The sequence below is a fragment of the Lontra canadensis genome, unplaced genomic scaffold, assembly GCF_010015895.1.
Source record: "Lontra canadensis isolate GAN:19392208 unplaced genomic scaffold, GSC_riverotter_1.0 scaffold1, whole genome shotgun sequence".
In the NCBI taxonomy this organism is placed as follows: Eukaryota; Metazoa; Chordata; class Mammalia; order Carnivora; family Mustelidae; genus Lontra; species Lontra canadensis.
The window spans coordinates 125,949,059-125,964,482 of record NW_022630995.1 but is presented as its reverse complement, the minus strand read 5'-3'; the positions used below and the strand labels follow the sequence as shown (position 1 = coordinate 125,964,482).

General features: G+C 39.5%; 1 protein-coding gene across 8 annotated transcripts in view; it reads right to left on the bottom strand.

Moving 5' to 3' along the window:
* The window catches only part of FNIP2 (folliculin interacting protein 2), a 130,871-nt gene that overhangs the window by 31,915 nt on the left and 83,532 nt on the right, over window positions 1-15,424 (bottom strand). For all 8 annotated transcript variants that reach the window (XM_032863378.1, XM_032863404.1, XM_032863430.1 and 5 more), the window contains 5 exons: window positions 11,163-11,292; window positions 4,374-4,575; window positions 3,962-4,050; window positions 1,505-1,651; window positions 1,219-1,388 (listed from right to left, as the gene is read on the bottom strand). In XM_032863378.1, coding sequence (XP_032719269.1) covers window positions 1,219-1,388; window positions 1,505-1,651; window positions 3,962-4,050; window positions 4,374-4,575; window positions 11,163-11,292 — 738 coding nt within the window. The remainder of the gene's footprint in view (window positions 1-1,218; window positions 1,389-1,504; window positions 1,652-3,961; window positions 4,051-4,373; window positions 4,576-11,162; window positions 11,293-15,424) is intronic.

Below are 15,424 nucleotides of genomic sequence, written 5' to 3'. Positions count from 1 at the left end.
AATACCCTCCATCCCCTAACTCTGTCTCCTGGTGTCCGTCTATGTCAATATTCTGACCAGCAGCATAAATAACAAAAGTACTCTATGTAGAACTAATTTCCACAGCAAACATTTCATCCCATTTTACAGATGAAGAAACTGAGGCACAGAGGTTAAGTCACTTGCCCATGGAGAATGGATTTGATTTATGCAGTCTGGCTCTGGCTCCCTTGCTCTTAACCTTCACACTATACGGTTTCTCTCTTGCATCCTTCTACACATTTCTATCAAAGGAGTAATCAGGATGTTCTGAGATTGTCTGAATACAAATCTGCCATCTCCATTAGGCTACTAGCTTCCCAATGCTAAGCCGTGTGTTAACTCCATATCCCTGGCATCTAGCTAAGATCTGGACCACAGTGAGTAGCAAGTATAACTTTGTCATTCTCTATGTTTGATGAGTGAGAGATCCCAGGGTAGATCTGTTCTGCACATCAACCCAGAGAGGCCACTTTGATGTCACAAGTCCCAAATTCTATAACCAAATATGCCCAAGAATTAGGTTCCTATACCATGCTTAAGAATGAAGCTGTAAGGAAATAAACACCACTAACTCATTGCGAGGAAGCTGTGTAGAGAAAGACAAGGTTCCTAACTTAAGCTAAACTTATAAAGGCAGTAAAATTTAGTGCACTATTTTCTTTTTTCTCGTTTTTTTTTTTTTTTTTTTTTTCCTATCGAGTCCATCCTTGAGAGCAGTGGTTCTCAGCCAAGGAGTGTCTTGCTGCCCAAGAACAATGTCTGGAGAAACTTTTGATGGTTGTAACTCTGAAGGGGGTTCTTCACTGGAAGCTAGTGAACAGTGCTAAACATCCTACAATGCACAAGACAGACCCCCTCCCATCGCCCCGCCCCACAACACTGCCCCAAAAGAATTATCTGGTCCAAACATCAACGAGGCCAAGCTTAAGAAACCCTGCTCCAGGGTGAGCTGCCGCTGTAGTCCGGGAGAACCGTTTGCCTGTACTGTGCTTCGGCAGAGCACAACAAAGCTGCCAGCAGCGGGAAGGAGAGGAAGACTTAAACAACTAGAATCTGTGGGCCAATCTCCTATTTTCTGTCCCCCCAATGACATCTCCTGCATCACCAGGATGGAGAGCCTTTTTTGTGAATATTTTCACAAAAAAACTGGAGCATTTTCTCCATTCCCTCCCATCAAGTCTCTGAATAGATACTAACCCAGCTGTGCCCATAGAGGGTTATACGGATGTGTCTTGGCCAGCGTGTTCACGGACTGAGAGGTGCGTTTCTCTGAGAAGGCTTTAATGGGAGGATGATCAACAGGCATGACGGTTGGTACCCAGGCCAGGTGGTAGGTTAACACTGCAGTCAGTAAGGCAGCAAAAAACCTTGGAGAAATGGAAGAAAATACCACCACATGAGCTCATGCAGGAAGCAGCATGTCACGGGCAGTACATACACTGACCACGGAAGCTGCACCCGAGGCTCCAGAGTTGACACTTACTGGTTTTTGTTGATCTGTTCTATCAGAAGTGTGAATTCCTTGAGAAAGCGCTGGCATAGCTGGGTTTTTTCCAAAGTGCTGGACATCATGGTAAGCCATACAGGTTCAGCTATCCTTGGAACAGAATACAAGTTCCAGATCGTTCCTCTACAGAAGAGAAAAGGGATATACAAAACTGTCACAGCTATCATTTTGGGTGATCATAATCTCTTCATAAAGGAATAAAGACAAAAACAATAATGTGAATCTATGCAGCCTTTAAGGATTCAAGCAGTATATAAATCAGGGATCAGCCAACTGTGATCCACAAGCCAAATCTGACCACCACCTTTCTTGTAAACAACATTTTATTGGGACGCAGCCATGCTCATCTATTTAGATATTCTCTGTCGCTGCTTTTGCATAATGACAGAGGCACTTTACAGAAAAGGTATACTAACCCGTGATATAAAATATTCATTTTTAAAGCAATTTATTTTCACAATACCTAGTACAGAACTTTACGACCATTCTTTTAAAAAGATTTTATTTGTTTGTCACAGAGAGAGAGAAAGAGTGCACATAAGCAGGGGTAGTAGCAGGCAGAGGAAGAAGCAGATTCCCCACTGAGCAGGGAGCCCGAGGCGGGACTTGAGCCCAGGACCCTGGGATCATGACTTAAGCCGAAGGCAGACACTTAACTGACTGAGCCACCCACGAGTCCTGACGGCTTTTCTTATAGTAAAGAAATAAAGGAAGAAAGAGAGTATGTACTACATCAAAAATGTGACTAAAGGCAACTCAACACTCCCAATTTGGTGCTTTAGTTCTCTAAACCAAAGCATTCTATTCATTTAAATGGAAAAATTACATAAGTGGCTCTTCTTCACTATAATATATGCCGAGTTTTTATAAGCACTAACAGAACCAAATTCTTAGAACTATAAGCTATTACCAAAACTGACTAATATGGCTCAATAACTTTACAGATTCAGAAACAGGCCTAGAGAAATTAAGTTACTTGCATAAAAGCTTGAACAACAAGGTCAGGAGGACTTCAGGTCTTCCAACACCTGGTGCCAAGGGTTCTATTGAGAGGTCATGATGCACAAGTGTTTTTCCAAAGAACACACTAACTTAGCTTAGGATCTCCACTGGAGAATACATCCACTTCAAATGAAAAGAGCTGAGACATATTCTGATTTGGTTTTCTAGCTGTGTGCCTATCGCTTCTCGGCCTTTTGGCTAAGATCAAGAGTCTAGCTGTGTGCCTGAAAGAATTGAGACACAATAGAATTCCACCTTGGTCAAAAAAAATTTTGCTGAGTTAGGTAGCAAGGACAAGTTACAGTCACATGGAACAGGAATTTCTTTACTAAAACTAAGGTCTCCAATTGATAACACTTTTCTTTGTCACCATTTCTGGAGAGGTAGATCACTTAAGAATAAGACTGATCTATGAACAAGTGAGGTTCTCTGGCTCTGTACTTTCAGATTCTTGACCTCTGAAAAATTAATACTTTCATTAAACTAGCACAACTTCACCCTATTTCTCAACTATATGACTTAGGTCTTGACAATCACCAGATAATGACTTATGTGTTATTTGAGTACTTTATACATATAACCCAGGGTTCAAAAACTACTGGGGATTTTGCTCCAAGAAGCATTATAGAATTCATCTTAAGCATCAAGAAAGTGTTCTAAAATTCTAAGAACTACAAAAAATATTTTTATCCTTCAGCTACAGAATAACAGTTTGGCTCATTAGCTCATGACCCATTTGGAGTGTGATTACTCCCCTTTGAGAAACTGGCTCAAAGAAATGGTGTGAGAATCCCAGCTCAGCACGATGAAGGAGAACCCCACCCCCTATACTACACCTTCCTATCCAGATATTAGGAGAAAGGACTATAGAAAACCAGTCTCTGGAGTACAAAGATCATGAATGAGAAAATGAAAATGAAGACACACAATTGTGGTTCAAACCAGGACACTGAGGAGAGGACACTGAGTAGAAACACAGATCGTCCTGGCTGACTGGAAGATCTACATCCCTGACATAGACACTCTCCAGCTACCCTGTGGATAAGCAGCCCTGAATCCATGTTTCCACATCTGTAACATGGAGCTAGTTAATCGTGCTTACTCCTAGCACTTTTGTGAGGAGGACATGAAATAATGAACAGGCTTGTAAGAGAACCTAAATATTAGTTTTCTCTATTCATCCTGTTAAAAGCAATCAAGGACTGGATGACAGGCAGCAGTGTGGATTACACAGTGGGGAGTGACCCAAACTTTTTGCTCCAATTGGTCTGGATTTCCATCTTGGGGGAAGGAGCTACCAAAGTGAGTACTAACTGCCAGTCCCACAATTCTTTCAAGTAATGGTCTCTGGGTATCCCCAGATCCATGGCTGCCATGGCTACGGCCACTTACAAGCTACCTTCGGGGATTTGCCAGACGCTGCCAACGCACCTGAATTCTCCCAGAGCTTCCATCAGACGGCTGACATAGAACTGGACACGCAGACTCGATTCTGCTATCTTTCTGCAGGAGATCATGGCCTACGTGGAAGAGAAAACAAGCCAAATTGCTCTCTGAGAAGAGATTCCTTTGTAACTGTCCACTACTGAGATTTTATTAACAAAAATATTATAATCAAGACATTCACTGTGGTAATGACTTCAGGCATCACGAAGAAGTGATCTCCTTTCCTAAAATACTATAGTATCTGATATCGGATATCAACATGCCTAAGGGTCTATTACTGTTGCAGACAATTTAACTTCTCTAAAAAAGTGATTGGATACATAAACCATGAGATGTTAACCACCTTAAAGCGCCATGATCATGTCTCTATTTGACTCTATTACTACATTCTTATTACCTTTTCAATGGCACTCTTCAGCCTGTTCATGTGAGATTCAAACAAGGGAAAATGAGAAAAAAAGAAGTCCTGGAAATTCCTTTGTGCCTCTTCTTTCTCACACAGAGAAAAGATGATGCTTATGGCAATTTTCTTCCTCCGAACTATGGCTGGATTAGAACTGCAGGTTTCTTCAGCTAGACTGAATGTCTCATCCGTTGACCTGAAGGAAAAATAAGTTTGAAAAGTTGCCATGCCTCCAAGAATCACATTGAGGATAAACTGTAATGCCAGGGGATGACATTCAGAAAGCGAACCCAGAACACCCAGAGTCTTAACCAAGAGTTTGTCTGCTTCCAATTCATTCTCTTCTCTAATTCTCTGTCATGATAAATGAAAACATCAACTTACCACACGGTATTTTCTAACACGAAAAGAAGTTTAAATAAAACCTAAAAGTAACTTCGAATGTCCTCCTGTTAAGTTCTTAGTCTTTTTCCCTTGGATTATTTCACATCGGACTGGTGGTATTTAGAGAGCAGGGAGATACATCTGGTCACTCAAAACACAGGCCCTTTGTTTTGGTTGAGAGATACCAATAGACAGGAACATTAGAAGGGAAATGATTCTGAGGTTTTCTGTTTAACCAGTGCATCATCTTTGGAAATTTACTCGTGGTTGAGGCTTACTTTCCCAAGGCTATTAAAACCATTAGATGAAGTAAGTCCGGTAAATGCTCAGATTAAGCCATGCAATTGATTAAGCTCTCTGGGAAATCCCCCAAGCAGAAAGACATATCTCTCGGCTGGGTAGTCAATGTCTCAAAAAAACTTAAGATTCTTTTGAGAGACTCTGCTTCTATGATAAGGGAATCATGAAACCAGTAAATTATGGGTATGTTCTCAATCTGTCTTAAGGGGTAAGACTCAGAAATACGGTCTAACCCTGTCTCTTACAGAACTATTCTGAAAAACCAGCACTACCACATAGCTACTAATAACAAAAGTGAAAATAATTTTTTTTTTTTGTACAAAGATACCAAAAGCAAAGTCCATAATACATTGCACATGAAGGCACTTTGCCCGGCACACAGGAGGTATACAATTAATATTCTCTTTCTCACCGACTGTCACCATTTAGTCTCGGATCTCCACTGAATATGGGAGGGTACTGCTTCCTCTGTTTTCTTTACCACAAATTACCAAAAAAACAATTACTTATGCTTGGCAGGACTCAAGGCCTCCATACTCCTGATATTAAACTTATTTGCTGCTCTACTACTCACAGTCTATAACGTTACTGTGATTTTCACATATCCATAGCTTTGAAAACATGCATACATCAGATGTTTTATGGTCAGGAAAGCCATTTTACTTTTGAAGGAAAGGAGAGAGACATCTTGTTCTAAGCTCAGAAAGGACATGCTATTGTTTTATTCTCAACTTTAAGCAAGATCCCCGAGATGGAGATGTGGTTGATAAATCAGTAACAGGCTCTCACTAACAGACATGCCATGGTCAGGACATGATCTCCAGGTGCTGTTGTAAATGCTGTGCACTCTAGTAAACCATCAACTGTTTTTTCTGAAAAATTCCTAGATCTTAATTATCTGCTCATCAGAAAAAAAAATCTTGAGCCTCTCTTAGAATTTTACTTAATTTCATACAGTGAAATTTCATATGGTGAATACTTGTCTTTCCCAAAGTAACTGTAGTATTACTTTGTTTTTTGCACCAGTTTACTTCTATTTTATATAGAAGTTCTGAGCTTATATATGGCCAACATTTTCTTGCAACGCTTTTTTTTTGGTCTGGCATCTCTTTTTCTTCTTTTTCAAAAGTAAAATGACTGCTTCAGTCCGTTCATCTTCAGCCAACGTGGTCCTTAATAATGAAATTGTAATAAACACTTAACCCTATGCAAGTTTATGCACCATCTCTCATAAACAATAGCTGACTCTATCTTAATGTAGCAGAGAGTGCCACCTACTGCATTTCTGAAAAACTTCCATAGCTACAACAACATGGATAGCTCTTCCTCGCTTTGCTGTATCTCTGTCTACCGAATTCCAAAGCAACTGAGCTTCATTCTATAGTCTCACAAACCAGAATACATCAGTTCACAGAGTATTATGATTATATTTTTAAAATTATTCCACAATGAAAGAATGTTTTAAAACACTTGAGTATGCAACCCAATACGTCATCATCTCTTCACCCACAAGTCACCATGTAAGGTACATAGGCCTTTCTGCAAATGTGGGAACTGAGGCAGAGTGAGTCATTAACTTGCCTCAGGAATAGAAAACTTCTCAGTAACAATGTTGGAGCTAGAACCCAGGGTTTCTGTCTTCTAAGCTAGGCTTGTTTCTGGATGTTGGAAACGAGCAGGGTCTGTGCCCTGTGTCTGATTGGTCTTCTGGTCTTCACGCCATCAGGTGCACCCTGCCAGTGGGAGCACTCAGAAGAAATAGCTGGGAGTGATCATGTCAGCTGGCAGGACTTCAAGTCAAGGAAGGACCACTGCTACATACTTAAGCTTTCTCCTTACAAAAAAATCAAATAGCATTTTGCTGACACTTACGGATAAGCATTTACATGCATTACTTTTACCTCAAGATCATAAGCAAAGCAAAAACTGTGATTATTTAAGTAATCTCAAGAATTTATAAATGATATCAGGACTTATAATTGATATCAGGCTTAGTCTAATTGTTTTTGTCAGCTTTGAACTTCATCTGAATCTATGTATTATATTGGAACACAGGAAATTGCCATTTTTGTAGGTCAGAGAACAAACCTGCAGCAACTTTGTAGGTTAGTTCAATATAATAATCCAAATCAAAAGCTCCTCTGAGTATAAAGCTCCTTTATACCTTGGTCCTTCAGGGTTTCTGTCGCCTCACTAAGGGATGAAATCTTTGCAGCTTCTCTTCTATTATAGGCGATACTTCCCTACCAGCTGGTAAATGCCCAAACTGACTCCCTATCCAGTAGCCAAAATTTACCACTCAGCACATCAGGGGGCCTGGAGACAGGAGTATCCAGTGTGGGACTAACTGTTCAGGACTGTGAAATCTTCCTTTTTATCTCTAACTCTCTTAGGAAGTTTCTGATTACTGTGGATTTTCTCTCAAAGCCAGAGGCAATCATATTTCTGGTACCTGCTATTCTTTTGTCTCACATCAAAAATTTTCCTACCTGCATACCTGCCAAAAGTAAGAGATCAACTGCAACATCTTTAAATGAAGGGATTTTCACAGGCGTAGTGATCAATTCAAAATATCAGCCGCACATACATTCTCTGTGTGCCAGCTTCATGGGCATGAGAACCCACTCACACAGAGCCCCGTTCCCAGATGACCCCAGGCTTGAGTTAATGCTTTGCAGTTACCATCTCGGATTCTTAGTAATTTTATCTTTCAGCCTGTATTCTGGAAGTGAAATCTGATGGGACAATGAAGCATGTGAGTGAGCAGTGAAGACACCAGGCTGCAGAGTACACAGTGGGCTCAGGCCTAAGGGCATGCAACCCAGACGCTGAGCAACTGGCTGAGCAGTTAGGCACACACCCACGTGTCTGAAAAGCCCAGGGTGCCAGGAGGCCCCAAGGTGGCAAGGCTGGGACTGGAGCCCAGACTGGTAGCTGGGACAGCAGCAGCAGAAAGAGCAGTGACCATAGCCACGGGAGAGAGGAAGGGCTTGAGTAGTGGCGTGACCCACAGTGTGAGGCTAGCTTACCCATCCATCACTGGAATCTGTCCCTATAGAGCGTGCACAAATATTTAACTCTCTGACCCAAGCCCCAAAGACAGAAAATTATCACAAAGAGCCTACAGTAGACATTGCAATCAAACATATCCAGGAATAACCAGAATTCTTCAGTTTATCATCTCCAGTTTTGAAAACTATTGCAATATTGCAAAGTAAATATCTACAGGCATAGAAACAAATTAAATGTAAAGATTGTTGTACTGGACAGAAAAAAAAACCCCTACTATTTTCATATGAAGCTTTGGATAAACTAATAACAAGGAAGTCCACTCTAAAATTAATTTTCCTTGTAACTGAAGATGCAGTGATAGAATGCGAACACAGGCATTCTGAGTCATATACAACTCGTGAAGACACTTTCAGTTGCTTGCAAGACCTCTATGAGTTACTCAAAATGTCAGAGGAGACATTAAAATAAGTTTGTATAAATTTACATTTAAAATTAAATTCAGCCTTACACAAAATGGATTTGTGTGAAGAATAAAACCTTTTTAGAAAAACTGTTCCACAAGAATCATCAGATCTAGATGTACTGAAATTTATATATTCAAAGTTTATCAGAAACTTAATCCAGTGTTTTCATAATCCATAAAGTTCCAGTAAAGGTTATATCAGCAGAAAGATCTTTCTTACAAAATTGTCAAAAAAATTACTTGCCATCTTGCATTTGCTAAGAGTGATTAATGCTGCTTTCAATTATATCAATTGAAAGCAAAGTTGCTAAAAACTATAAATTTTGATAACCTAACAAATGAAGCGAGAAAAGAAAGCCAGAAAAGTCTTATGATAAATCAAGATATAGCATTATTTATTATATTATATAAAATTACGATACCAAAATACTATTTCTTGTAATTTATAAGTTTGTTTTATTCATATTTCATTATTATTCTATTATATTTTGTAAGTAAAATATTTTTAAAGGAAAAGCTTTACATTTTAGTACCTTTAATAGCACTCTTCTCACTTTTTGAACAAAGGCGTTCTGCATTTTCATTTTTGAACCAAAGATATTTATTTTAGGTGTAAGTTTTGTAGAGATTCTTTAGTTTCCAAAGCCACATCTCAATTCAAATTAAAGTTCTGAAGAATTTTCAGAGGAGTGGATGGAAGAATGCTATTCAACTTTGGATTTAAACCTGAAGGGATGGGGCGCCTGGGTGGCTCAGTCGATTAAGCGTCTGCTTTGGCTCATGTCATGATCCCAGGGTCTTGGGACCAAGCCCCACATCGGGATCCCCCCTCAGCGGGGAATCTGCTTCTCCCTCTCCCTCTGCCTGCTGCTCTGCCTACTTGCGCCTCTTTCTCTCTGTCAAATAAATAAATAATCTTTAAAAACAAAAAACTTGAAGGGATAGAAAATATTTTTAGTAAAGAAATGTCTAAAGGGAAGGCTTCTATGACTCATCATTCTCTTTAATCACAGAAGCTGTTTAAAGGACAGTGAGGATGGTGGGATGCCCTCTCCTGACAACTGCAATGATGGCAATGATAATGATGGCAATAATAATTTTAATAAGTCCTACTGACCAATATTTTCTTTACTTATCTTATCCTAGCTTTGCTTGACTTGCTGTATCTCATTTAACTTTCCCAACAACACTGTGAGGCTGGTACTAGTACAATGATCATAATGCTGATGAGGAAGCAACACTTTGAACACAGATTAATTCACTGTCGGTACACCTAGTGAGTGGCAGAAGTAGGACCTGCTCTCGGACCAAATTCCAAGCTCCTGACCATTCTACTCAAAGCCCACCAACCACAAAGCAGTTCCTGGATGAGTGAAGCAGATCTATTTTTCTCTCTTGATCGAGCTTGCTAGGATTGTGAGAACAACAGAAGAGAGGCAAGCAGCCTGACCCATCATATACACACGCCCTGACCCTCGCCTCTCAGCTTGTCCTTTAAGCACCATCTCTCCCAAAAAGGGAATCTCCAATTCCCCACCTAACTATGCAAGTGTTCTCTCCCTCCACTGAGTCCCAAGGCACTTGATGACCCTCCCCACCCTGGCTCACGGCATTTATAGTTTAACATTTTATTGCTATTATTCATGTGTGTATGGTCTACCCCACTAGTCAATAACCTCTATTAATGGTCCCCAGATGCAGGTATATATCTGAATCATCTTTACACCCTCACAGACCCCCTACACTCAGTGATTACCAGCCTACACACCAAATCAAACAAATGACATGTGAATCTTTATAGGTACAACCTATGTTAATTCTCTTTTTAAGTTTTGGGTTATAGGGAGAAGGAGGTGGAAGCTACTGATGTAATATCATAATAAGCCAAACTGTGTATTTTGCAAAACAACCAAACTTTAGATCTAAAATTCAGCTGCAATGAAGGCAGAATATACCTCGATGCTGTCTTTATAATCAGATTCATGACCATTTCGTTTAAGAATTTAAGTTTTATGAGAAGAGTATGCATGTTACAATCCTTGTGTTCATATGTTTTCAAAGACCATATTGGTGTCACAGTAAGCTGAGGAAGAGATTTATTTCAACCTTCTAACTCATGAGAGCTACATCTGGAAGGGAGCCAATTCAAAGAGAGAGGAAACTCTTTTTTTTTTTTTTAAGATTTTATTTATTTATTTGACAGAGAGATCATAAGTAGGCAGAGAGGCAGGCAGAGAGAGGAGGAAGCAGGCTCCCTGACGAGCAGAAAGCCCGATGCGGGGCTCGATCCCAGGACCCTGAGATCCTGACCTGAGCCGAAGGCAGAGGCTTTAACCCACTGAGCCACCCAGGTGCCCCGAGGAAACTCCTTTTAAATTAACACCAAATCTAGCTCGGACATGGCACAAAGACCCAGATGGTTTCCAGCGTCTTCCAAACCAGACTGGTTTTCAACTTTTATATTTATTGATTTATAAAACTTCTAATTTACCCATTTTCAGCCTAAGCGGAAGCTAATCCAGCAGTCTGGGTTTTTTCCCCACTGAAAACAGGGGAGTCCTGCCAGTTTGTTTAAGCGGTCTACAACCAGCACCTTTCTGAGCAAGAGCAAACTTGTAACTCACCTCCTTGGAATGATGCCATTTTCCAAACTTGTTGTCTGACTTCGAAGCCAGCGGCGCTGGTAACTGCTGGAAGAGGATGTAGAGGAGCTTGGAGATGGAAAAGGTGTAATCAAAAGGCTGCTTAATGAGGCTGTGAGGAAGAAAAGTAGAAAGTTGAAAGTTGAGGTAAATGAAACCTCACGTAGCCACACAAAAACATGCGTGCCAAGTGACCTAAATTTTCCGGTTCTACCAGCCATGTCCAGCAGGGGGAGACTACAACTCCTCTCTTACTACGACTTTTGGACTGCAAAGAAAACATCCTTTAAAAAAGGAAAATAAATTTAAAAAATAGGGATTACGGACATATCAAATGCATCAATTATCAGGCCCTACATTACAAAGGCAGCATAATTATTACTCATCTAACCAGAATGCAGATTTCTGATAAAAATGGTCCACATAGCATAACCGTTTATATTGTTACCTGATAACCAATGTCATACACAGTGTTTATTTACACTATTTTCTCCTCTTAACTACTTCTTCACTCCTATTTTGAAGTGAAATCTAGGCAAGTAAGTAGTTCCTCCACAGAATATCCTCCCTCCTATCCCCTATCTCTAAATACACAATACTGACCTTCCTTCCCTCCAGCAACCAGCTTCCCCACTAACCCATCACCACTCCCTTGGCTGTGAAAAAGCATCCTCTAGCCTTAAATATATTTTCTGCTTGGATTACTTATTTGCCTCAGGGCCTCTCTCTGCTTCTCTCTGCTAAATAGTATTAGATGCCTATGCTTGGGCTCTCAGTGTGAGCTGACCTGCCAGCCCAGACTTCTCTAACAGGCAGGGAGGGATTGGTCCCTTTCATGGTAGGCAAAGGGATTCTTACAAATCAGAGCTGCTTGATTGATGTCTACTAGTTTGGAAGAATAAAAGAAGGTGACAGACGTTTTTCCTTTTACTTTCCTCAGGCTAAGGAATTAGACATTGAAATGTCACTGAGTCCAGTGGAAAAGGAAATGGGGTCCAACTGAATGCTGGTCAACGTTTTCAGAAGCAAACCACAGGACAAAGGAAATTGATTTGAGCACATATAGTATACTATGCTTATGGATATCACTTGATAAGGCATTTCCCCATATGAAGTGTTACATTTTAATTTACACTTTTATAGGCAGATGTAAATAACCTGACTCCCTGACCTGATTTCGTAAATATGATAAGAGTTACTTGGCTGTTACTCAATTCTCAGTAAGCAAATGCTGGAGTGTGTACAATGTGCCAGGTGTTGTGCCAGGCCACTGGGATGCAGTAGTGGACAAGATAGACACACATTTGCCTGCACGGAGCTTCAAGTCTCTGTGAATAGCAGTGAACTTGCCAGGCTACAAAATTAGATGCAAAATGGCTCAAGGTTCTTTCCACACCAGAGGTATATTGAGACACTTTTCTTCTAATCTAGTCAACATCCATAACAAATTTGTTTGGAAGATCTAAATCATCTATGTACTCCTTGTATCCAGGACAGCTCCCTGGATAACTTAATAAAGCAATTAATGAATACTCAGTGAATGTATGGCACTTCTTCACTGAAGTATTGCCCAGATGTGGCTGACCCCAACAGGCTGCCTTTGTTCTGATCTGGTTTCACCCTTTGAAGCTGACTTAAATCTCCAAAAATCAAATCCATATTTGAAATATCGGTGGTGGGTAATTTCACTGAGAATTGTGAAGGGAGACAAAAGAGAGTTTTTCCTCAAAACCACACAAAATTACTTAATAAAAAATGTCAACTAGACATTTGTGCCCCACCTTCAAATTCTAAAAGTCCCCCATGAGGTACACAAGCTCTTCATTCCCTATGCCTAAATCTTCAGGGTCCCCTGTCTCTCTTCCTATCTTACGCTGGTCAAATCAACTTCTTGGCAGGTGGAGGACAGGGCTGAGGGGTAGTAGTACTTGTATGATAAACATCTTTTCTCCTGTCACAGAAGCAAGATGGAAATGACTCTGAGGGCCAAATTTATTCTGGAAATTGTATGTATTGCTGTATAATTCACAGTTTAGTAAACTGAGTAAGAACCCAGGCTCCCGATTCAAATCCTGGCTCTGCCACCCACCAGCTATAATACCTGGGCAGTTTACTTAACCTGTCAGTCTTCTCATCTGTAAAATGAGGACAGTAAAAGCATCACACCTCAGGATTTTCATGAGAACTGCAATCAGCTAGTGGGTTATGAATTATTTAGTGAACCAACACCAACATTTAAAAGAAAAGAAAACAAGAGTATACTGCAATGCTAATATTAATTGATGAAATTTTTGTTATATATAAAGATGTTTGTTACTGGATCATAATATAAAATGCATTAGCATGAATTGCAGTCAAAAGAAAAGTCTGAGAAGCACTGACCTATTTCATAAAGTTCCTGTGAGGATTAAACAAATCAATACACTTAGCCCTGTGCCCTACACAATAAATGTTGGCTTTTGACTCCCTCTGATAATTCTTGGAACAGGAAAACTGAGTAAGACATTTCAGAGTACTAAAACATTATTAGTTCTGATTAGTTAATTATGAAAACAACCTCGGACTTGTAATAGACACATGAAAGGGAAAGGGAAAAAAATTAATAAAAAAAAACAGAGATATTCCTTTTTTCATTGTAAAATCCTGAATAAAAATTTGTAAGGTATATACAAATGAAATACTTAGCTAAAGTGCTGGTTTAGGGCTACCCAGCACTTCCTTATCAAAAGTATTTTAGTATTATTTAATATGATTTTTACATTAACATACTGTGGTATTATCATTGTCAGTCACATACTCTAGGAAGCAAAACAGTCGGTAACTCTCAAGTGGAAGAACAACTCTCAAGCTTAATTTTGGCCTCTAACTCATTGTCACTTTCATGAGAAAGGGGTGGATTCAAGTATCTGTTCCACTAACATTTAGTGCATTTGATGGTTGGCTAGACTCTTCTGTATCTTCTGCAGCTTTGACAGACACCAGTCTATGTGTATTTGGAAACAATCCCATCACAACAAAAAAACATACTAATGTGATGAGGCCCCTTATTTCCTCTCCAAGCTCATCATACACCACTCTTCCTTTACTATATTCCAGCCTTCTCTCTATTCCTTATACACAAAGCTCCGAAACCTGTTTCCACTCTGGGTCTTTGCACTAGCTGTTCCCATGCCTAAAATGCTCTCTGCTCTGATCTTCATGGAGCCTGTTACCACCAGCAATCCAGTCAGCTGAATATTTCTCCTTCTTGAAGAGGCCTTCCATGATCATCTCATATCTTTTATTTTCCTCAGTGATAAGTGCTTACCTACATTTTACTGTATATGATTTGTGTTTCCTTTATTGAATATAAACTCCATGAGATCAGGGATCATGTCCATTTGATCACTGATCTATCCCCATATCCTACAAAAATGCCCAGTACATAAGATGTTCTAGAAATATTGCTGCATGAAGAGTGAGCAACGATTATGTGAAGGACAATGACATCTGTCTCGATCGATAATTATGACAGAAACAAAGCATTAGAAAAACAAATTTCTAGGAATTGCAAGTCTGAATTTGAGGAAAGATTCCAGTGGTCAAAGCTATATACACAGCATTTGGATTTTCTTTTTCCTCTTACCTTCATTTTAAAAAATTCTTTTTTTGTTTTGTTTTATGGTGGTGGTGGACAGCAGTGGTTTAGCTCTGAACCTGAACACTTTCTCTGCATGAAAGAGGGTACTACATCCAAAAGACAGGAATGATCTTTTTTACTGTAATACTGACAGTACTTCCCTTAGAGTTTTTGCTTATTTAAACACTTGAGAAGTATAAGGTTCCTTAAAGTTTAACAGCTATATTCCTCAACAAAAGAATAGAAGCATTTAAAAAGGTCAATTAATAGAGCTGTGATTATTGTCTGATAGGCGAATGCCATTTTTTTTGAGAATGCCATTTTTAACAAACCGAATACATTACTAGGCAAATAAAAGTTAATACATTGTAGTTAGAAATCACAGAGTAATTTTAAGACTATAAAGGGTCCTTAAAAGCATCTCAGGAACTTCAACTTTTAATAAAATTCAAACAAACTCCCCTTAATGAAAAGACAAAGAAAATACCCTCACCGTGATGATTTCCAAACACCTTAATTTTTTTAAAATAGACTTTATTTTTTAGAGTAGTTTTAGGTTGAAAAAAAAAAATGATTGGAAGGTCTGGAGATTTCCCTCTATAGAGCTGCTACTCCCCTGTGATCA